General features: G+C 41.8%; 1 protein-coding gene across 1 annotated transcript in view; it reads left to right on the top strand.

The window, feature by feature from the left end:
* Positions 1-24357, top strand: part of cnksr3 (cnksr family member 3) — a 45057-nt gene extending 20700 nt beyond the window's left edge. The window contains exons 3-13 of the mRNA XM_029754777.1: positions 308-510; positions 3960-4047; positions 4965-5006; positions 6672-6791; positions 6964-7023; positions 7146-7214; positions 7486-7632; positions 8725-8852; positions 9091-9287; positions 10832-10918; positions 22436-24357. Of these exons, the coding sequence (XP_029610637.1) occupies positions 308-510; positions 3960-4047; positions 4965-5006; positions 6672-6791; positions 6964-7023; positions 7146-7214; positions 7486-7632; positions 8725-8852; positions 9091-9287; positions 10832-10918; positions 22436-22758 (1464 nt within the window). The 3' untranslated portion in view covers positions 22759-24357. The remainder of the gene's footprint in view (positions 1-307; positions 511-3959; positions 4048-4964; positions 5007-6671; positions 6792-6963; positions 7024-7145; positions 7215-7485; positions 7633-8724; positions 8853-9090; positions 9288-10831; positions 10919-22435) is intronic.
* Positions 24358-24681: the final 324 nt, after the last annotated feature.

The following is a 24681-nucleotide window of genomic DNA, read 5'->3' on the forward strand; positions in this document are numbered from 1 at the left end:
GGAATAGGGTGCCATTTGGGACACGGTTTATGTTGGCTGAACCCAAGCCATGTGGTTTTGCACGGAATTGATAACAGCACAAATGATCATCATGCTAATGACAGTTTTGCTATGCGACTATGCGTAAACTGAATCAAAATACCTGAGTGTATTTTTTTTATCTATGATTGTTGTGTTATGAGAATATTACCACACATTTTACATGACATTTTAGTCATTTAGCAGATGCTCTTATCCAGAGGGACTCAATTAGGGTGAACAATACGACCACATATCACCGTCATTAAAACTAAGAACATTCTTTCAGAACTACGGGGTGGAGACAGACAACCTGAAGACTCTGGTGGGTCGTATGAGAGCGGCGTCCAACAACCTCCAGAACTCGGCGTCTGAGCGCAGGAAGAATCCGTCGTACGAGAGGAAAAACTCCCACAAACCCCCCAACGACTTCCTCACTGCCGTGGTGGAGCTCATCGGAGCCGCCAAGAGTCTGCTGGCCTGGCTGGACAGGTAGACGCAACACACATGCATATGCACACACACACACAGACACGCTTAGCATTTCACCTGGAAGGAATGCGTTCTATTAGGCTCTTAAGTGGCGCCTATGTTAACGTACATGTTATCTTGTTAAAGTCCTGACTTGAGGAAGCTTTTTACTGTCTGCTAGTCAAAACAGACAGAGTCTCCAAGTGAAGTAATGCAGGGTCGACATCAGGTATATTTCCTGTGCTTGTATCAGCTTGAGACACACTCCAGAGGATCTGGAGCTGCGAAATAAGACATCTGTATTGACAGATCACAGCAGTTATGATCAGTAACCCCTCAAAACATGCGAGGGTGCGTAGAGCAGCCTACGTACATGACGAGTAACAACACTTCTCATCAGATCAACAACAATAATTGCAAATCAATCACATACCTGGGTTGTTGTTGTTTTTTAAATGCTTTTTCATGCACCTGTTACATAGCAACACTCATGAACGATTATACAGATACATTATATAGAATTCTCATATCCACTTCCAGATTTGCACCTGGTATTGTTAGCCGTGTTTGTAACACCTACTGTTGGGTGTTACTATACTATTTGCATTGTTTACTTTATTGTCTGTAACCATCCTGTCTCTTCTCTGGTTTGGCTGACATTGTTATGTTTGTACACGCATTGAGAGGATTCCTGTATTACTTGTTTAAGTGGAGTGAGTTTACTGTGTTGTGTTTGACTGTGGTTAGGGCTTTGGCTGTCATGAAATGTTTTCAGCCGGAGATTGTCAAGCAAATAACTGCAGGTCTCACTGTAATTGACCGTAAATTAACATAAACACATTTAGCATCTCCTGGCTTCAACACACAGCCTACAAGCCACTGATGCAGACCTTTGGAACATCTACATTTTAAAAAGTCTAATAAATCCATGTAACGTAACCTACACCTTCACCATAAATCCATTGTTTATTTTAGATAGGTCTAAAAAAAAAAATGATATGAAGAAAATGTATTCTATTTCAGATGAACAGAACAGCGTACTCTGAGTTGTCCTTATGTTAGGCCCTGATATTGCTATGCCATATGGCTGTGGGCTACACTAGTTCATTTAGCAGACAAAATTGGCTTAGAATTCCGTGGTATAATTTTTTTATTATTTTAATAGAATGAAGAATACAATTGAACAAAGTTGAATAAAATAGAAAGGATATTTTCTCCAAAAGATTTCCAGGGAAGTGCGCACATGCGGTTACTCTGTGTTGAGCGGTTAAAGTAACAGGTCCTCCTATATGCTTCATTTAGAGTTATTTATGCAACTTAATTGTGATACAAACTTTGGGCTATATGTTAACACATTTTAAAACATTCCAAGGCTGAATGATGTGACTCTAATTATGATTTGAAAAAAGTCACATGAAAGGCATAAGATCTGCTTTGTTTCTTTTGCAGGCTGCACATTTCATCAGTGTCTCATTCACCATTTGACAAGCACTTGATAATATTCTCATCAGGCCTTGAATTTCCTGAATTTCCCGGCGGCATCCTCCTTGTCTGACCGTAATGCCCCATAAAAAACTCATGTCCCATGTCCCGTGTGGCTCAGTTGGTAGAGCATGGTGTTTGCAACGCCAGGGTTGTGGGTTTGATTCCCGTGGGGGACCAGTACAGAGAAAAGAAATGTATGAAATGTATGCATTCACTACTGTAAGTCGCTCTGGATAATAGCGTCTGCTAAATGACTAAAATGTAAAATGTATTTTGCGGCTAAAATGGCCGTTGTGCCCGTGGGCTGAATATAATAATTATAATTCCCTTCTTCCGGCTGCCGTGCCCCGAAGCACCTCTCACTCATATAGCTCTCTCCAAATTCCGAGGTGCATATTGAAGATGTTAGAAGAGCTGTCCACATCTAGCCTACTTTCTGTCAGTCAACAAGATGAGTAGGCCTTACGAACAGCAAACGCACTAGCCTATGACAACCCACTATCCCCCATAGGTCAACTTGTCCTTCTGTGCAAGAATTAAATATTTCAAACAATGTCTGGGACAGTTGTGGGATGGGATAGATCCCAAATTAATACAACCACTCACATCAAAATGTTTTAAAGTAATGAGGCTGATGCAACAGATCAGAACGTTTAGCTTAAAAGGTTGATAAACTATTAGGCTATTTCTTCACATTATAAGCGCAGAAATGCACACATGGCTGTAGGCTATAAGCGCCTATGTTCCAAAATGCAATCAATTAGCGGGAAAACACTGTTCTCAAAAGTGACCAGAAATGTGATTTTGCATGTAATACTTTATTATAAAGGTGCCTTTTTATGGTGAAAATCTGACAGCATTTTCGGATCAAGCATAAATTGTCAGGCCTCCCGGGTGGCGCAGTGGTCTAAGGCACTGCAGTGCTAGCTGTGCCACCAGAGATTCTGGGTTTGAGCCCAGGCTCTGCCGCAGCCAGTTGCGACCGAGAGGCCCATGGGGCGGCGCACAATTGGCCCAGTGTCGTCCGGGTTAGGGAGGGCTTGGCCGGCAGGGATGTCCTTGTCTCATCGCACACTAGCGACTCCTGTGTCGAGCCGGGCGCAGTGCACGCTGACACGGTCGCCAGGTGTACGGTGTTTCCTCCGACACATTGGTGCGGCTGGCTTCCGGGTTGGATGTGCATTGTGTCAAGAAGCAGTGCGGCTAGGTTGGGTTGGCTCTTGACCTTCGCCTCTCCCGAGTCCGTACGGGAGTTGCAGCAATGAGACAAGACTGTAACTACTACCAATTGGGGAGAGAAAAAAACCCCATAAATTGTCTCTTAGGCTCTAAGCTGATTAATGTGCTTAAGTCTTTTGTTGTTGATTTACTGCACAAGCTGGGCATCATTCACAAGTGAGAATACATCATTCACAAGCGATAGGCTAATATTGTCACCCATCAGACTATTCTTAATGTAATTTTGCCTTTACAAATACTAAATAATATAAATGTATGTGTGCAATTGGTTTTGATCTAGAATGGACCATTATCATGCACCTGTCTGGAAACAGGGGCAGGGGGAAAAAATACATGTCGTTGATGCACTTATATAGCGAATGGAGGATCCTTTTCCCATGGTTCATTTTCATGCCAGCCAGGTAGACTATACTCCTGTTGTAAAGTAAAGCAATTAGGAAAGTTGATTAAATAAATATAGTAGGCCTAGTCTATATAAAGCTGATGGATTGATTGAAAACAAATGCATTGATGTCAGGTGATTAGAGGGACAATAGAGTGCTGAGTACCAGGCAGTTAGCAAGTTTGGTAGGCTACTAATGACCAGCAGCAGCATCAGAGCTTGGAGAAGCCTAATTACCGTTACTAAACGGTCACGTGGAATTTGACTGCGGTCATGTAATAAGGCCATCGTAAAAGCCCTAACTGTGGTGTGTTTTATGGAGGTGACCGACTCATGTCTCTCCTCTGGTTTGTGTCTATGACAGGACTCCTTTGACAGGGATCAGTGACTTCACCTCCACTAAGAACCGGATCATCCAGCTGTGTCTGGAGCTCACCTCCACCGTTCAGAAGGTTCGTTCTCTAATCATCACTATTCACTCTCATGAGGTTTCATAGGACTTTGGGGAGACTATAACGTAACAACTTTTGTGGGTTTGAGAAATTAGCATGATGGATCTTGCCCCCTCAGTAAATTTCTTTCATGCTGCTAGTCAACACCGAAATACACACCGGGCCTCTCTCATGAACATTCTGCGAACCAAAAATGGCAGCTTTTTTAAGTCATGTAAAAGCAAAACATCTCTGAGAAAATTCTCTGTGGTTTCAAAGTTAGCCCATCTTACAATAACGTCTGTGAAAGGAGACCTTAAAAACCCTGCATGAGAGGCTACTTAATTGGTTCTATTACACATTCAGGTGGAGTTCAAATAGGAAGTCTTAGCTGAAGGTGTGCCCCATTCAGACACACACCACAGGATGCAATAAGAGCAGGACCACTGACAGTTTAAAGCACATATGTTTCCACTGAAGACCTCCACCAGCAGCACGTGGAAGGAGGAAAGATCAAAACGTGCTTAGTAGCCCAATTTTGCCGTCCTCCACAAAACCCATAGTGAAGGATAGTGGTTGTGTCCCAAATGGCACCCCTTTCACTGTTTAGTGTACTACCCTTGACCAGGGCTCATAGGGTCCTGGTTAAAAGTAGCGCACTAAATAGGGAATAGGATACAGAGTCGGAGCAGTGTCCTCACTACTCCCCATAGTTAGGAACTGTCATGCAATCATCTTGTCACACTGTTTCTAGGGAGATGTTATTTAAGTGCCCACAAGAACCATCATCCTGTATATTTGTGCAACTTTTGCATTCCTGTTTGCGTTCACTCCCCAGTGTTTTATTTCACAAATATTTGTCCACCACTGGTATTGTGTAGCTTGGAGTGTTTTGACTGTAACATCTTCTCACATATACTTCTGTCCTTAATTTGCAGGACTGCACAGTTTATGAGATGGAGGAGAAGATACTACAAGTAGTAAGTAATGGTTCCTCTTTTTATCTCTGGTTTGGACTCTGTTTACCGGTTCAGCCCTGGAGCTTCAAAATAAACTCAACACACACAGATATACACACAGGCATACACACAAGGAAGCACACTCACGCATACAGTACCCACAGGCATGCATGTACATATGCGCACGCACGCACCCACACACACACACACACACACACACACACACACACACACACACACACACACACACACACACACACACACACACACACACACACACACACACACACACACACACACACACAGTCTTGTATAACTAACCTTGTGGGGACACAATTCAGTCCCATTTAAAATCCTATTTTCCCTAACCCCTAATCCTAAACCTAACTCTAACCCTTACCCTAAACCTAACCTTAACCCCAAAACCTAACCTAACATTAGCCTCTAACCCTAAAACTAACCCTATCTCCTAACCCTAAACCTAATTCTAACCCAAACGCTAGTTCTAACCTTAACCCTAAACCGCCTAGAAATAGCATTTGACCTTGTGGGGAATATGAAAATGTCCCCAATTGGTAAAATTTTTGTTTGTTTACTATTCTTGTAGGGAAGCACACACACATACAAACACACATACACAAACAAACACGCACTTCCCTTTTACAGTCATCCTTGTTTTGTGTGCTGTGTTCCCGTATGGGTGTAGGGCTTTATTTATACAAATGACACCCTATTCCCTATATAGTGCACTATTTTTGACCCTATAAGCCCTGGGCAAAAGTAATGCACTACATAGAGAATAGGGTGCCATTTAGGAGGCATCCCAGTTCCGTGATGGTCCACAGAAGCCCTGTTTCCACATCCTGTGTTAGATAACACTGCCAAAGGGGCCGTTCGTTCACACAGTCAGCTAAAAACTTCATTAACTAGCCGATAATATTATTTTGGATTATCTGCAGTTTCCCTCAGAGCCTGACCCGATGTATCACCTCAGCCTCTCATGCTAGGCTGTTTACTGCCAAGTTGTACAATGCTTATGCAAGTCGTTGTCAGACTTCCGTGGTCTGTGTCAGGCCTCAGTGTTCTGTAGAGTTCTCCAGGAACAAACAGCTCCCTTTGTTTTGACGGTCCGAACTACAGCCTCGCACACCAAGTAATGACAGCGTTATGGCATCATGCCTTGTCGGAGACCCTACCCATCTGACGAGATCAGGACACCTTGTGGTGCAATTGAAGTTCCTACGACCCGTTTTTATCAGAAGACGAATCCAAAGCAAAAGAATGTGCCACATACCTTGTGAAAAATGATCATTTTCAATTCAATGAGGGCAGTGTGCAGAGATACAAGCACGAGGCCATGCTTAAATGCCTTTTGAAAGAAACCCAGTAATTATCAGCCGTTAGCCAATCCAGTCAGGACGTGTGTGACTACAGTCTGTCCCTCCCCTCTCCTGAATTTTAGCTCCATGAATGACCACACACCAGAGATCCACCACACCGAAGTCCTCACCAAAATAGCTCTTTACAAGGACCGTAACCTTGTCCCCAGGCTAATTGCGCATACATTGGGAGGCAGTGTCTTGTGAACGAGATTACAACAACCATGGTTATTTCCCAATCCAGTGAAATCTATTGGTGTTATGAGACATTGTAGCTGAGTGCTTTCTGTTATATGTTCCATTCCAGTCTGTGGCTCTGAACGTGATCTGCGAGCAGACAATGAGGATGACCTCCGACCCTCAGAAGAGTCAGATGGCCTGTCTGGAGGAGGTCCACATCACCAACATCAGACCTGGAGAAGGACTGGTGAGAAGAGTTAGCATGCGTCCAAAGTGGCGCCATATGCCCTATATAGTGCACTACTTTTGACCAGGGCCCATAGGGATCTTACATGATCAGCCCAAGCTAGATGTACTGTTTGATATCTCAGTCTCCGAGATCGATTGCTTCTTCCTTATGTTGTCCTGGATCTTCTCAGGGGATGTATATCAAATCCACCTACGATGGGCTTCACGTCATCACTGGAACCACAGAACATGTGAGTATCCCATCCATTCTGACAGTAGTAGTCCAAGACGGTCTGGAGGGATCCAGTCAGGGTGAATGAACTCCTGTGATGTTTATATGCTCATCCTCTATCTATCACCCTCTGTCCTCCAGTCTCCGGCAGACAGAACACACAGGATCCATGCTGGAGACGAGGTCATCCAGGTCAACAAGCAGACAGTGGTAGGTGGTTCTTCTTCGCTACCCCCTATTTATCAATTGTACCACTTACCCAGGGCAGAGAGAGATCTCTGTTTTTTTGTTTAATCTTGCCCGACAAGAAAGCAAGGCAGACGATCAGCTCGTTTCATTGCAGCGTGAGAGTACAGTCGCTAATGGAAATGGGTTGTTGATGGGGTTTGTTGATAGTTGTGATGATGTTGGTTATGATGAGGGTTGTGATGCTGGCTGTGTCTGACGAGCTGTCCTATCTGTCTGTCTTTGGTGTCTCCAGGTGGGCTGGCAGCTGAAGAACCTGGTGGGTAAGCTGAAGGCGGACACCGCAGGCGTTAGTCTGGTGGTGAAGAAGAGGCCCTCGGGTACCTGTAGCTTCACCCCGGCCCCCCTGAAGAACATGCGCTGGAGGCCCCCCCTGGTGCAGGTAGAGCCCCATCACACACACACAGTTGATTGAAGAACACCTGTAAGGCAGGTAGACCATCTCCCCTTATCCCCCGTTGATATCCTAGTGTTGAATCAATTCTGGATGTATTTTCATCTGCCATCATAGGTGTGAAATGTGTGTGTTTGGTGTCCCAAAGCTGTTTCTTTTTGGTGGGGTTTGATAAGAGAGGACCGATTCCTCAGTTCCTCAGCCAACCAGGCTGCGTCTTCGACTGGGTGGGTTGTAAGGGTGAACAATGAATCCCTTCTTCCCCTCTTTCTTAAAAAAGAAAAGAACAAGAATAGCACAAAGTCTGAGCATGTACTGATGTCAGACATGTTTTGAACGTGACTCATGTTCACAGAGACAATGGGTCTAATGTGACCTAATAGGCTGTGTTCAGGATGTGTGTTTTAAATAGATTGCATAGTGCTTAAATGTCAGTTGTGGGCTGAGTCAGTGGTGCCCTGAATACCCTCTAATCTTCGAGTCCAGAGAGATCTCTAGTCTAAGAGTCTTACCAATCCCTGACTGTCTACACCTCGTCTCTTAGTTCACCGTTAGAGGCTACACTCCGCCCAGACCTAACAAAGGTCACACATTGGTTTTGAGAGAGACAAACACCCTGTAAAGCCTTTTAGATCTGTTTATGTAATTACAGTAATCTAAAAAGGACTTTATTCCTGCGTTAGGGACAATATTGGGCCTTGGGAACGAGCTGAGAACCTATGAAGTGGGCAGGAAGGAATTAAAGATAAAGAAAATACCCTTGTTGTGTAATAAGTCGTCTGCTAAGTGTAGTGTGTCCACGCCAGGTCTCAGGTCCTCACAGTCATACTAAACCAGGCCACTATTGGTGGATTTACCAAACAAAAGTTAGCTTAATTAGAAATAACGGCATATTACATAATGGTATTGTTTCATTTAGCTGATACAGTGCACTTGTAGAGAAGGCTCTCTGGTTTTAACAGCTAAGCTGCCTCACACATTTAACACATATCTCTGCCCAGGTTATCAGTGACTTTATATGACAACATTTTTGTCAGATCTTTCTTCTAAAAACAAGTATTTTGTTGCTTTGTGTATTAGAGTGCCCCCGGTATGCCCAAGGTTCAGTCTCCAAAACATGCCCCCTCTGAAGCCCTCATGAAGAAAGAGAAGCAGACCCATCTGGACCTGTTTATCCCTCCTCCCCCCACTGTCCCATACACCCCACGGTGAGTGTCTGAGTCAGTCAGTCACTTATTCAGTCTGTCTGTCTCTCTGTCTTTGTACCCATCATTGAATTTATCACAGGAGACTGGTGAGAGGAGCTATAGGAGGACGGGCTCATTGTAATGGCTGGAATTGAATAAATAGCTCCTCTCACCAGCCTCCTCTAGAATTCATATTAGTGCTCTGTTAGCTGACCTTGACATTTCCCTTCTTTTCCACCTCATATGCCACTCATCTAAGGGATGGGAAGCCTAAAGTGAGTGTGAAGGTCCAACTGAGACCAAAGGGTTCTCAGTCTCCTAACTCCTTCCTGGATGAGGGTAGACGACGCTTCACCATCGCAGATTACGACAACAAGATTAAAGTCTGTCCTCCCCCTGAGTCCAACATCCAACCAGCCCCAGTAGCCCGCCTGAGACAACGGACCTCCACAAGGGGTCAGTACCATAACAGACACACATGCACGCTCGCACGCACAAGCACACACAAACAAGCACCCCAGCTAGCACATTTGGTTCCTTGGAAGTTGTGGGAACTAGTGACGTGTAGGTTGACTCATAACTTGCAGTCCCAACGGTTATATCTGCGGGTGGGTTTAGGGTCATGAAATATTGTGTGGATGAAGGACGGGCGGGTGGGTAGCGGTGCAATTTATATCTATAGGCTACATTGAGGTTTTTCTTTCATTATTTTGGGGCTATCTGGCAATAGTGCGTATGCCTAGCTTTACGGGCACCAAATAGCCTACACGCCAATCGCCATAAGCTTTTGGGAACTGAAAGAAAAAGTTATGTCGATCCACTGAGGCAAAAATGACAATGTCGGAGTTTAATTCAATAAGAGAAAAGCCGTGAAATGGAGAGTTGAAAACAAAGAGAATGGAGGATTTGGGAAAGTGGTAAAAGAGGAAGACAGCAGTGCCTATGTTCTGTGTGATGATTGTGAGGCGCTATACACATTTTATAGATATGTTTTCATGATATCCAATCGGTAGTTACGGTCTTGTCCCATCGCTGCAACTCCCGTACGGACCCATGCGTCCTCCGAAACACACCCTACCAAGCCACACTGCTCGCTTAACCCGGAAGCACCAATGTGTCGGAGGAAACACTGTACAGCTGGCGACCGAAGTCAGCGTGTCTGCCCCCGGCCCACATGCATAAGGACATGGACATCCCGGCCTGCCAAACCCTCCCCAGAGCCAATTGTGCATCGCCTCATGGGTCTCCCGGTCACGGTCAGCTGCGACACAGCCTGGGATCAAACCCGGGTCTGTGGTGACACCTCAAGCACTGTGATGCAGTGCCTTAGACCACTGCGCCACTCGGGACAGTCATATGACTGGGACTTCAAATAGGCTTATGACACATCAAGGGAACTGTAGCCTACTGTTAAGTTAAATGGAAAGTGAAATCTGGACACTGACTGTAGGTCTATAACCTCTCACATAGTCTTTTTCAGGATCTTGAGAGAATGTGAAAGCGCAGTTAGGGACCATCTGTAGAGATGCTATCTTTATCAGCATCATAAAAGCTGATAGTATTTCAGAAATCTTATCAGAAACATGCTGGGTCTTTTTCACAGCTTTCTATTTCCTTACGACCAGTCAATCTGATGCCAAATTTTGCACAGAACATACTTTGAGGGGTTATTACATTTTCTCCCCGGTCCCTAAATGTCTTTGCTAGGTGAAAGAAGCAGAGATGACAGAGAGAACTATACCGATGTTAACTAGATTGATGCATTCATTCTATCATTTATGACATTATTCTGGTGAGCAAGTGTTTATTTAGTCTTCTAGGGCAACACATAATGACAGAAGAGAAGCTGCCTGTATCTAAATATAGTTGACTAACAAATAGCCTACTAAAATGTTGGAAAATATAAGCAGAAACAATTCCTGCACCCCCATTCAGAAAGATTGATGAGATCGATATTGGCATAAGTAGTAATTACAGAACATTTGAACTCTACTTTACAGGTAAACAGCGGCCCCTGTCCATGCCTGTAGACACGTGTTTGGGCATGTCGGATTCGTCCTCCAGACCCTGGCCTCAAGGGAGGAAAGGTAAGCATGCTACAGCTACAGTACACCTGCCTGGTTAAAACACAGGCAAAACAAAACAGCGCAGTAACTCAGGGTGTGTCCCAAATGGCACCCAATTCCCTAAGTAGTGCACTACATTTAACCAGAGCCCATAAGGCCCTGGTCAAAAGTAGTGCACTATTTAGGGAATAGCCCAGCTAGCACATTTGGTTACTTGGAAGTTGTGGGAACGTACGTTTTTGGTTCTGGGAACAAAGCTATACGTTTCCTGACCGGTAAAACATTTTGAGAACGGAAGTGAACATTTTGCCTGTTCTGGGAACGTTAATTTTTAGGTTAAAGGGAGGTTCTGAGAACATTTTACTATGATTCCCTGAAAGATTTCCTGGGAGGTTTTATTAACGTTCTGAGAACAGAAATGATAGGTTATTTAATAACATTCCGAAAACATGTTTCGATAAAAATGTTAATAACACTGCTACCTTAGTTGGGGTTAACTGTTTTAAACTCCAAGCACAGATAGGACACATGGATATTAATTTGCTTTGGTATTAATTATGCAAACATGATCGGTCCCTGACCGATCATCGCAAAATTTGAACACTACCAACAAAAGGAGCTGATCAAAAGCAGGGGAAGGGAGCTTAAAGGGACCAAATTCAGTCTCAATGACCAATTTCCATGGGAGATAAACGAACGTCGTCGTAAGAGACTGTATCCAGTACAAAGGGAGAAGGGTAAGCGTGCCTTTCTCATTGTGGACAGTCTCTTTGTAGATGGACAGCTATTCCGAGACAGCTCCATAACACCATGGCTGTACTACATTCTACAGGGACTATAGGTTACGAAAACCTGGGAACTGTAAAAATATCTGAACATCATGAAGTGGATATGAACACACACGTACTCAATTACATGCTCACTTACACATACGGACTTATACATACACACACACACCTGATCTCGCTCTCTTCTCTCACTCTCTTTTTCTCTTTTCTCTTCTCTCCCTCTCTCTCCATTGCCGAGAACTGTTTTATAATTGAATGTGTTTATTGTTTGTCTATCTTTTTTATGTATTTGTCTACAAGTTTATAAATGTTTACAACAAGCAAGGGGAAGATATCAGAATAGGGGCATTGGGGAATAATAACATATTGTACGGAATACATTTGTACTATAGTGAAGCCGTCTCTATAGTAATGCAAGGTCTCTTTCATGATCATGTGAAACGTCAATTGCTATGGAAATGCTAGGATGTGTTTTTCAATGATGTTTAAGGTAATTATGATGCAACTATGACGGTGATACGATATGGATTACAATTATCATCATGAATATTAAGGCTATACTCAATACATGTTACACACACAGACACTCATCCATGCAAATTGGCGGAGTTATTATTTATTTGGACATCACACATTATAGTCTTACTCTTATACAGACATCATACAGTCGTGGCCAAAGGTTTTGAGAATGACACAAATATTAATTTTCACGAAGTCTGCTGCCTCAGTTTGTATGATGGCAATTTGCATATACTCCAGAATGTTATGATGAGTGATCAGATGAATTGCAAAGTCCCTCTTTGCCATGCAAATGAACTGAATCCCAACAAAACATTTCCACTGCATTTCAGCCCTGCCACAAAAGGACTAGCTGACATCATGCCAGTGATTCTCTCGTTAACAGAGGTGTGAGGGTTGACGAGGACAAGGCTGGAGATCACTCTGTCATGCTGATTGAGTTCAAATAACAGACTGGAAGCTTCAAAAGGAAGGTGGTGCTTGGAATCATTGTTCTTCCTCTGTAAACCATGGTTACCTGCAAGGAAACACGTGCCGTCATCATTGCTTTGCACATAAAGGGCTTCACAGGCAAGGATATTGCTGCCAGTAAGATTGCACCTAAATCAACCATTTATCGGATCATCAAGAACTTCAAGGAGAGCAGTTCAATTGTTGTGAAGAAGGCTTCAGGGCACCCAAGAAAGTCAAGCAAGTGCCAGGACCGTCTCCTAAAGTTGATTCAGCTGCGGGATCGGGGCACCACCAGTACAGAGCTTGCTCAGGAATGGCAGCAGGCAGGTGTGAGTGCATCTGCACGCACAGTGAAGCGAAGACTTTTGGAGGATGGCCTGGTGTCAAGAAGGGCAGCAAAGAAGGCACTTCTCTCCAGGAAAAACATCAGGGACAGACTGATATTCTGCAAAAGGTACAGGGATTGGACTGCTGAGGACTGGGGTAAAGTAATTTTCTCTGATGAATACCCTTTCCGATTGCTTGGGGCATCCGGAAAAAAGCTTGTCCGGAGAAGACAAGGTGAGCGCTACCATCAGTCCTGTGTCATGCCAACAGTAAAGCATCCTGAGACCATTCATGTGTGGGGTTGCTTCTCAGCCAAGGGAGTGGGCTCAATCACAATTTTGCCTAAGAACACAGCCATGAATAAAGAATGGTACCAACACATCCTCCCAACCATCCAGGAACAGTTTGGTGACGAACAATGCCTTTTCCAGCATGATGGAGCACCTTGCCATAAAGCAAAAGTGATAACTAAGTGGCTCGGGGAACAAAACATTGATATTTTGGGTCCATGGCCAGGAAACTCCCCAGACCTTAATCCCATTGAGAACTTGTGGTCAATCCTCAAGAGGCGGGTGGACAAACAAAAACCCACAAATTCTGACAAACTCCAAGCATTGATTATGCAAGAATGGGCTGCCATCAGTCAGGATGTGGCCCAGAAGTTAATTGACAGCATGCCAGGGCAGATTGCAGAGGTCTTGAAAAAGAAGGGTCAACACTGCAAATATTGACTCTTTGCATCAACTTCATGTAATTGTCAGCAAAAGCCTTTGACACATATGAAGTGCTTGTAATTATACTTCAGTATTCCATAGTAACATCTGACAAACATATCTAAAGACACTGAAGCAGCAAACTTAGTGGAAATTAATATTTGTGTCATTCTCAAAACTTTTGGCCACAACTGTACACACTCTCACTAAATCACATCCAATATCATACACATCAACCTACTCAGATTTACTAGACACATAATATCTTGTCTCAATTTTCTAACATCTGAGGCATTGGCTCACAGGCAAACAGGCAAGGGAATAAAACAATATTGCTAGAACCTATTTCTTGAATTCTAAATATCAGACATTTGAAAGCTCTAGTTTTGACCTTCATAATACCTCTGATGGCAGTAACTTTACAAGCACTAATTATGGTCAATTTAGACTGAGAATAGTATCTAGTTAAGGTAAAGGGTGAAATAATTATAGCTAGTTATAATTGTAATGGTTTAGCAAATTATAAAAAAAGAAGATCAGTCTTTACATGGCTAAAAGAAAAGGAATATAACATATACTGTTTACAGGAAACTCACTCTACATCCTTAGATGAAGTTGCGTGGAAAAAGGAATGGGGTGGTGAAATAATTTTCTGTCATGGACAAAGGAACTCAAAAGGTGTGATTCGCAAGGAAGGTAGATCCTTTTGATATGAAAGTGGACACTGCTCTTGATAGTATCACTGATATTTAATAAGCTTATGTATCGGCCTCACAGCCTTTTTCGTGCGATGTACCCAATGATTAATGAAAACTTGATATGTCCTCATTGTGGTTTTATGGACGTCTTTAATGCGTCTTATTTATACACTTTTGTAGTGTTTGTGAAATGCATATTGTTATGTTTGGTAGCACTTATTTATTTTTCCTTTGCCTCCAACCCCTTTCCATGCGTGGAACGGATGTGGGTGGGGCTAGTTCTACATAGGGGTGCTGATTTAAAAAAATTCACAAAAGCTCTGACGAAGGCCGTGAGGCCGATACGTAAGCTTATTAAATATCAGTGATACTATCAAGAGCAGTGTGCGGTTTCCTTTTTCCTTCATCCTGTTTCAACTGTTGCCATGCACCTGCAATAAGATTGCTCAGATGTGCGAGTGCCTTTTGAATTTTGATATGAAAGTGGACGAAAAAGAGATTTGGCTCATTAATCTATATGGTCCAAATCAGGATGATCCACACTTCTTCGAAAACATTTATACCAATTTATTGAACTTACAGGCAACAAATGATCAAATCCTTATGGTAGGAGACTATAACACAGTGTTAAGTATCTCAATGGACCATAAAGGTAATCACTCTACAAACTATCATCATCGTGCTCTTAAGGAAATCACAAATATTATGGAAACATTAGAAAAAGTGGATATCTGGAGACTAAAAAACCCCGACTTAGTGAGACATACATGGAGGAGACTTAATCAAGCTAGTCGTCTTGACTACTTTCTTGTCTCTTTCTCTCTTGCAACAAAGGCGAAAAAAGTTTTAATAGGAGACAGAATGCGATCGGATCATCATCTAATTGACATTCACAAATCTGTTATAGATTTTCCACGTGGACGGGGATATTGGAAATTTAATCAAAGTTTACTGGAGGACAACTAATTTTTAACTAAGACAAAAGAATTTATAACTGAATTTTTCCAGTATAATATAGGTTCAGAAAATCCTCTTATTGTTTGGGATACCTTTAAATGTACCTTCAGATGTCATTAAATTGATTATTCATCAATAATAAAAAAGCAGTTTCTGGCTAAAGAGACAAGACTAACAAGGGAAATCCTAATAGTTTTTTTCACCTTTATTTAACCAGGTAGGCTAGTTGAGAACAAGTTGTCATTTACAACTGCGACCTGGCCAAGATAAAGCAAAGCAGTGCGACACAAACAACAACATAGAGTTACACATGGAATAAACAAACATACAGTCAATAATACAATAGAAAAAGTCTATATAGATTGTGTGCAAATGAGGTAGGAAAAGGGAGGTAAGGCAATAAATAGGCCATAGTGGCAAAATAATTACAATATAGCAATTAAACACTGCAGTGATAGATGTGCAGAAGATTAGTGTGCAAGTAGAGATACTGGGGTGCAAAGGAGCAAAATAAATAAAATAAATAACAGTATGGGGATGAGGTAGTTGGATGGGCTATTTACAGATGAGCTATGTACAGGTGCAGTGATCTGTGAGCTGCTCTGACAGCTGGTGCTTAAAGCTAGTGAGGGAGATATGAGTCTCCAGCTTCAGTGATTTTTGCAGTTTATTCCAGTCATTGGCAGCAGAGAACTGGAAGGAAAAGCGGCCAAAGGAGGAATTGGCTTTGGGGGTGACCAGTGAAATATACCTGCTGGAGCTCGTGCTACGGATGGGTGCTGCTACGGTGACCAGTGAGCTGAGATAAGGCGGGGCTTTACCTAGCAAAGACTTATAGATGACCTGGAGCCAATCGGTTTGGTGACGAATATGAAGCGAGGGCCAGCCAACGAGAGCATATAGGTCGCAGTGGTGGGTAATATATGGGGCTTTGGTGACAAAACGGATGGCACTGTGATAGACTGCATCCAATTTGCTGAGTAGAGTGTTGGAGGCTATTTTGTAAATGACATCGCCGAAGTCAAGGATCGGTAGGATAGTCAGTTTTATAAGGGTATGTTTGGCAGCATGAGTGAAGGATGCTTTGTTGCAAAATAGGAAGCCGATTCTAGATTTAATTTTGTATTGAAGATGCTTAATGTGAGTACAGGTAAATAGCAATAAAAACGATACTACAGCGATACACAATAAGTTAGAGGAAAAACAAAAAGAACTTGAGGAACGTATTCAAGAACGATCTAACGTAATCTATTACAAAAATAAAGCAAACTGGATGGAATATAGAGAAAAATGCACAAAATTCTTCTTGAATCTCCAATACAGGAACTCTAACAAAAATAATTTGCAGAAACTCATTACTGAAGACGGAGTCATCTATGATTCTCCAAATTATATTTTAAAAGAGGAAGCTAATTATTTTAGGCAGATGTTCTCTTTTCCTTCTCATCCTCTCCCACTGAATGAAGATTACGGTAAGGAATTCTTTCCAAATAATATAAAAAATAGAAAATTAACAAATGTACTGAAAGATCAGTGCAAAAGCCAAATTACAGAGGAAGAACTTTTTGAGGCTATTAAATCCTTTCAGTCTGGATAAACCCCAGGGCTTGATGGCATACCGGTAGAGATATATCAAGCCTTTTTTGATATACTAGAAGCTCCATTGTTAGGTTGTTTTAACTACTCCTATAGAAATGGTAGTGTGTCAGGCACTCAGCAGGAAGGTCTGATTTCCCTATTATTAAAACAAGACCCAGATGGCAAATATAAAGATCCAGTCTATCTAAAAGACTGGAGGCCCCTTACACTTCAATGTGGTGATGCAAAAATACTAGCACTCAGAATTAAAAGGGTTTTACCAGGTTTTGTTCATCCTGATCAGACAGGTTTTTTTACATGGATGATACATTGGAGATAATATACGACAACTACTAGAAATAATAGAACATCATGAAACATCTAAGAAGCCAGGCCTGGTATTTATAGAGGATTTTGAAAAAGCATTTGATAAAGTAAGACTGGATTTTATTTATAAATGCCTGGATTTTTTCAATTTCAGTAATTCTCTTATAAAATGGGTAAAAAATAATGTATAGCAACCCCAGGTGTAAAATAGTACATAACGACTACTTCTCAGAAAGTTTTGAAATTGTCAAGAGGAGTTAAACAAGGGTGTCTGCTCTCACCAAATCTATTTGTTATGGCCATTAGATTAGATATTCAAGGCTTAAAAACAAAGGTGTCCATGTATGCCGATGACTCAAGTTTTATATTAAGTCCGCAAGCTAGATCCCTGCAATGTCTCATTGAAGATCTAGATAACTTTTCTGCACTCTCTGGACTAAAACCTAATTATGACTTTTACATTACCCTGCAGTTTACCTATAAAATGGCCTGATGGTGAAGTAGACATACTTGGTATTCATATCACAAAATATATAAATAAGCTCTCCTCAATGAATTTCAATAGAAAACTTGTCCAAATAGACAAGATCATGCAACCATGGAGAGGTAAATACCTGTCTATTTATGGAAAAATTGCCCTGATTAACTCTTTAGTCATATCTCAGTTTACTCACTTACTTATGGCGCTGCCTACTCCTGATGATTTGTTTTTTCAAATCATATGAGCAAAAAAATATTTCGCTTTATCTGGGACGCTAAACCAGACAAAATGAAACGTGCCTATCTATAAACGTCCCTTTTTCAGGACCCTGTCTTTCAAAGATAATTCTTAAAAATCCAAATAACTTCACAGATCTTAATTGTAAAGGGTTTAAACACTGTTTCACATGCTTGTTCAATGAACCATAAACAATTAACGAACATGCAGCTGTGGAACGGTCGTTAAGACACTAACAGCTTACAGACGGTAGACAATTATGGTCACAGTTGTGAAAACTTAGGACACTAAAGAGGCCTTTCTACTGACTCTGAAAAACACCAAAATAAAGATGCCCAGGGTCCCTGCTCATCTGCATGAACGTGCCTTAAGCATGCTGCAAGGAGGCTTGAGGACTGCAGATGTGGGCAGGGCAATAAATTGCAATGTCCGTACTATGAGACGCCAAAGACAGTGCTACAGGGAGACAGGACAGACAGCTGATCGTCCTCGCAGTGGCAGACCACATGTAACAACACCTGCACAGGATCGGTACATCTGAACATCACACCTGCGGGACAGGATGGCAACAACAACTGCCCGAGTTACACCAGGAATACACAATCCCTCCATCAGTGCTCAGACTGTCCGCAATATGCTGAGAGATGCTGGACTGAGAGCTTGTTGTAAGGCAGGTCCTCACCAGACATCACCGGCAACAAAGTCGCCTATGGGCACAAAGCCACCGTCGCTGGACCAGACAGGACTGGCAAAAAGTGTTCTTTAATGACTGGTTTTGTCTCACCAGGGGTGATGGTCAGATTTGCGTTTATCGTGGCAGGAATGAGCATTACACCGAGGCCTCTTCTCTGGAGCGGGATCGATTTGGAGGTGGAGGGTCCATCATATTCTGGGGCAGTGTGTCACAGCATCGTCGGACTGAGCTTGTTGTCATTGCAGGCAATCTCAACGCTGTGCGTTACAGGGAAGACATCCTCCTCCCTCATGTGGTAACCTTCCTGCAGACTCATCCTGACATGACCCTCCAGCATGACAATGCCACCAACCGTACTGCTTGCTCTGTGCGGGATTTCCTGCAAGCCAGGAATGTCAGTGTTCTGCTATGGCCAGCGAAGAGCCCGGATCTCAATGCCATTGAGCACGTCTGGGACCTGTTGGATCAGAGGGTGAGGGCTAGGGCCATTCCCCCCAGAAATGTCCGGGAACTTGCAGGTGCCTTGGTGGAAGAGCGGGGTAACATCTCACAGCAAGACCTGACAAATCTGGTGCAGTCCATGAGGAGGAGATGCACTGCAGTACTTAATGCAGCTGGTGGCCACACCATACACTGACTGTTACTTTTGAGATTATTAAATATAAAAGCACTAAACCTCTCTCTAAAAGCTTCACTTATTCAAAAGTTTTACTTGAACCCTAAATGGTTATCAAGTAAGAAAAACTCGTCATTGTTTAAAAATTGCCTTTTTGCCTTTGTGCAGATTGCCATGTCTCATTTTCGATTAATTGAAAATTATACTTTTTTCAAAGTATCTCTCTTTTTCAAACAAGCATTGCAGAGCTGGCTACAATTTCAATTTTGTCTCCATTAAAAGATAGAACAAATATTACAACAAATATTATGGTTGAACTTAAATGTGCTGGTTGATAAAATACCTGTATTTATAGGAAAGATGTTTGAAAAGGGTATTTTGTTCTTAAATTATATTGTAAATTGGAATGGTAGAGTTATGTCCTTCATGGAGTTATCAGAATTGTAGGGGAAGGTCTGTTCAATCCAAGAGTACAACCAATTGATTACAGCATTACCCCCAAAATGGAGGAGGCAGGTGGCAGCGGAGGAGGTAGGGAACTGGTCTGTCTGTCCAATATAAAGGATCAAAACTGGCAGAGGAATAAAAATAGCATAAATAGGAAAGTATACCAGTTTCATTTGAGGACTAGGATGTTGTCAACTGTGCCATACAGATTGCAAAATAGTTGGGGAGAGATTTTTGATGTACCGATTCCATGGTACAGCGTGTATGAGTTGATATATAAAACAACGCAAGATTCTAGACTTTGTGCATTTCAGCTAAAATTATTATATAGAATTCTTGCCACCAACAAACTGTTGAATATTTGGGGCATAAAATCATCAAAGCTCTGCAGATTTTGTTGTGAGGATACAGAATCAACAGACCATTTATTTTGGTATTGTAACGGTCGTCGTTGAAGAGAGAAGGGGACCAAGGCGCAGCGGGTATGTGAATACTCATACTTTAATTTATTTAATTAAAGTGAAAACAATAAACAAAGAATGACAGTTTCACAGCCTAAATAATAACAGCAGTGCAAAATACAACTACCCACAATCAACCAGGTGAAAACAAGCTCCCTATATATGACTCTCAATCAGGAACAACGATGTACAGCTGTTCCTGATTGAGAGCCACACAGACCAACAAAGAAATATACAAACTAGAGAAACCTAGAATACCAAAACAAGAACATACACCAAAACCCCAGAACACATAAATAAAACACCCCTCTACATACACATAACCCCCGAACCGCATTAAACAAATACCCCCTGCCACGTCCTGACCAAACTACAATAACAAATAACCCCGATTACTGGTCAGGACGTGACAGGTATTGCCCTCGAGTAGCCTGTTTCTTTTCTCAGTTTCAGGGATGCCTGAAAAAGCATTGCATTGATCTAAAATTGACCCTAGAAATAGTACTGTTAGGAGATCTGGAGAGTCAGTCAATTACTAATATACTAATACTCTTAGTAAAACTATTTATCTTCAACTCTCAATCTGTGGATTCTATTCAATTAGATAGATTGAAATTGTACGTTAAACATCACAGCATAGTTGAAAGATATGTGTTGCTAGAGATATTTTTTTGCATTGTTTGCTGTTTTCTTCTGTCTTTTTCTTTTTTCTCTTTAGTTCATTCTCTTGGTTGTTGTTGCTTTGGGGGGTTCTTGGGAGTGGGATATGGAATTAATTGTATTAATATTTTAATTTATTTTATTTATTTTTTTATTCTTGGGGGGACTGTGGGAGGGGTCTCAAATGGTTGAGGGACAGCTATTGGGGAACTGTGGAGGGATATTGTAGGGTTCAGGTTCACGTTCTTTGGCCTGGTGGGAGATCTGTCAACGTGCCCTTGAGCAGAGCATTCATTGACCCTGGATGCTTCTGTGTGTCGCTCTGAATGGGAGTCTGTTGGATGACTGGAATGATGTAGTTATTGAGCGGCTTCACTGCAAATATATTGAATGTTTTGGATATTCAATTTAAAAAAACATTTTTTTTTAAATGTAACATTTATTTTAGCACGCCATCAGTGAGATTCAAACCTATGATCTTCTGTTCTCGATCCATGGAATTAATCCACTGCGCCACAAGGATGGAGCTATCATGACATGTTTTTTTAACTCATACAAAGCTGTTAATTTTTGTCTATTCAAACAGACCCCATTTCAAAGTAAACAAGCATTCATTAAGCTCAGGTCTGGCCAATTAGTGGGTGCGGCCATCACACCTGAACACACTTAACAGGATAGGGTTTTGTTGGGGCTGAGAACTGAATGTATATGTTTTTAAATAACATTCTTAGAACATTCTTTGAACGATACCAATGTTTCCCTGGGTTTTTTAATGAAAAGTTTTCTTAATGTTCTGAGAACATGACTTTAAATAGAACCAGAAAACGTTATGCTTAAGTACTGAAATTCCCACAGAAGAACATTGTTTCTTAACGTTCTCTGAACGTTCTGGGAACATTACTTCCACTTGAACCATGGGGAAACCTGTATAAAACGTTATGCTGAAGTACTGAAATTCCCACAGAAGAACGTTGTTTCTTAACATTCTCTGAACAATTTGAGAAAATTACTTTAAAATAGAACCCTGAGGAAACCATTAGGAAACGTTATGCTGAAGTATTGAAATTCCCACCTTAGAAACATATGCTTCTCAGAATGTTATGTGCTAGCTGGGTATCCTGCACCATTCCCAGGACATTGTGGGAAGGTTGCATGCAAAATAACCATAGGACAACCACACTCTCATCAACGTCTAAGAAACATATGGCTCTCAGAACGTTATGTGCTAGCTCTGAGGGTACCATTTGGGACGGAACCTAACTGAGGCTAATCTACTGTTATCAGAATGGCCATTTCACAGGCTTATTTACTCTGTAGAACAAACTGAGGCCGGCTCGGACTGCGTGCCTTGAATTCTTAAGTCGTTGTTCATTAACTTTAGGGTAAGCCCCAGCATAAACACTGTTGATTTTGGCCTCAACTTCTTCTTAGACTGACTTAACCTTGAACAGAGAGGGTTCGGCAGGTGTTGTGTAAGTGCTGATGTAAAAAGGGCTTTATTCAATATCTTTTGATTGGAAAAAGGGCTTTATTAAATACATTTGATTGATTGAGCTGTCTGTCTGTCTGTTTACCCCTACAGGAGAGGACATCCTCCACAGATACCTGAGTAACGAGCGGATCGCCACCATCTCTGAGGAGGCCCCATACTTTCCCCTACCCTACAGACCCCTGGAGGAGCGGTCTGGCCAGCTGATCCATGGCGTTGACCACATTAGGGGCTCCCAGTGCTTCATCAATGCTGACCTGCATAACAGCACCACCATCCCATACCGGGAGGCATCATCCAAAAATTCCCCAGCTACGACTGTGATCCCTGCTGCTGCTACTCCCAAACATCCTCCATCGGAACCCACTTCGATCCTGGGGGGCTGGCTAGCCCGCTTCAGGCTGCTGAGTCATTGACGAGTGCCTCGACCTTGTGGAACGTGCCCCCCCCCCCCCCCCCCCCACAGTGCCTTTACCTTGCTATCATCGAATAATGGTCTGGCTTCTCTACTCAGTATTCTGACTAACACGTACCAAACCTGGAACGTTCTGTTGGAACTTGGAACGCTAAGCAGCCTTTGGAAGCTCTGACAGAAGGTCTTGCTTCATTTCAACACCATATAATGTAGTGGTAGACCATTTGTTTGGATCTCTTGCTTCATTTGAACTCCTCGGGGTGACACATTTTCCGCTTAGATTCAATATGCTGACAGATTCTGACAGTGTTCCATCTTTTGTGGAGGAGTTAAAGAAAATGCCAAGTATGAAGAAGTATTATAGAAAAGAATGGAGCTTCTGTTTCTGCTCATTCTCCTTATCATGAGAAGGATTATAATTCAGGTTTAGGAAACGTTTGCCTTGCGTCTGTAGGTGAACTCTCCTATGTGTACGTTGCTAAGTTATTTAGTTTGTGTCTGTCTACAGATTTCTTGTAAATATGTTTCAATCTTTTTCAAAAGTTGATTTGATTTCAGTTGGAAGTTGATATAGATATAATGCCTTATCATTTTTATTGGAGCTAGTGTGCTTCTCTCTTCATAGTGTTCCATGTTATTATGCGCCTGATATAACTGCCAGAGTTGCCCTTTTTTTAAGCTACTGTATGTATGAGGAAAACTCTTGATCCAGTGCTGTAACAAACAGTGTCAGTCTGTGTGTGTGTGCGTGCATGCGTCTGTGAGTGTGTGTGTGTGTGTGTGTGTGAGTGAGCGTCCGAGCGTGCATATTTTTGTGAAGTTCAGGTAACATTAAAAAAAAAACGTGTACTGTAACTACTTTATCTCACTAACTGGTCCTCAATAAAGCAGGTGTGACCATTGACGTGTTTAAACACTTACAGGGGGCGCTGTTTTGCAGCCACCGCACCTCCATCTTGGCATTCCTCCTCCTTTGTAAACAATACTTAGGAAGATATAGAAATGCATTTATTAATGTCTACATTTAGTTTTTACCACATTTATTATATTACAGACACCTTAATGCATACTTTGAAATTATATTATAAGAGCTAAACATAGAAATAAAACATTTAAACATCTAAAAACATTGTATTTTTTATACTTAAATACAGTGCCTTGGTCCTTGAAACCTTTAATTGCAATACTGTAGAATTCCGCCAATTCCTATGGAGGACTGCTCCTACTGGGGAGTGCCAATATGGCTGAATGGTGGCTTCAAAGCCTCTCAATAGCCAATACATAGAAAACTCAATCCAGTGTTTATATACATCATTGGGTGTGACTCACTGTGAAACCATAACATAATATCATGACCAGGAAGACACAGTGCCTTAGCAAGAGTAACCATACATACTAAACATATGGAAGAGCTGTGAAGCTTGTCTTAAAGGAGGAAATCAGTGTGGTAATTCCAATAAATGGGTCTCTTTAATATATTTCTGCACCATAGGACAAGTTTTATGCATAAATGTCTAGCAACTCACAAGACTTTGCAAGTGCTTTGCCATATGAATACCTCTGTAATAGTTTCAAAACTATAATAAAAATGTGCAATTCACTTTTGGTTGCGTCTTTTTTGTTTGTTCTTCTCAACAATAATCAGAAAAGTTGTTTTTGAAGTTCTGCAATTACTCTTTAATTATCACAATTATCACAGAGTTTGATGTCGCTTAAAGCTCTGACACTGTTTGATCACAGAAAGGACTATACACGGTATTAAACAATCAGTCTGGAACAGTGGCGTCATTAAGCCTGGGCTTGGTTTTGATGGTAAAATATATAGAAACAGTGCATTCGGAAGTATTCAGACCCCTTGACTTTTTCCTCATTTTGTTACGTTACAGTCTTATTCTAAAATGGATGAAAAAAATGTTTAGCTCAT

The sequence above is a fragment of the Salmo trutta genome, chromosome 1, assembly GCF_901001165.1.
Source record: "Salmo trutta chromosome 1, fSalTru1.1, whole genome shotgun sequence".
Lineage (NCBI taxonomy): Eukaryota > Metazoa > Chordata > Actinopteri > Salmoniformes > Salmonidae > Salmo > Salmo trutta.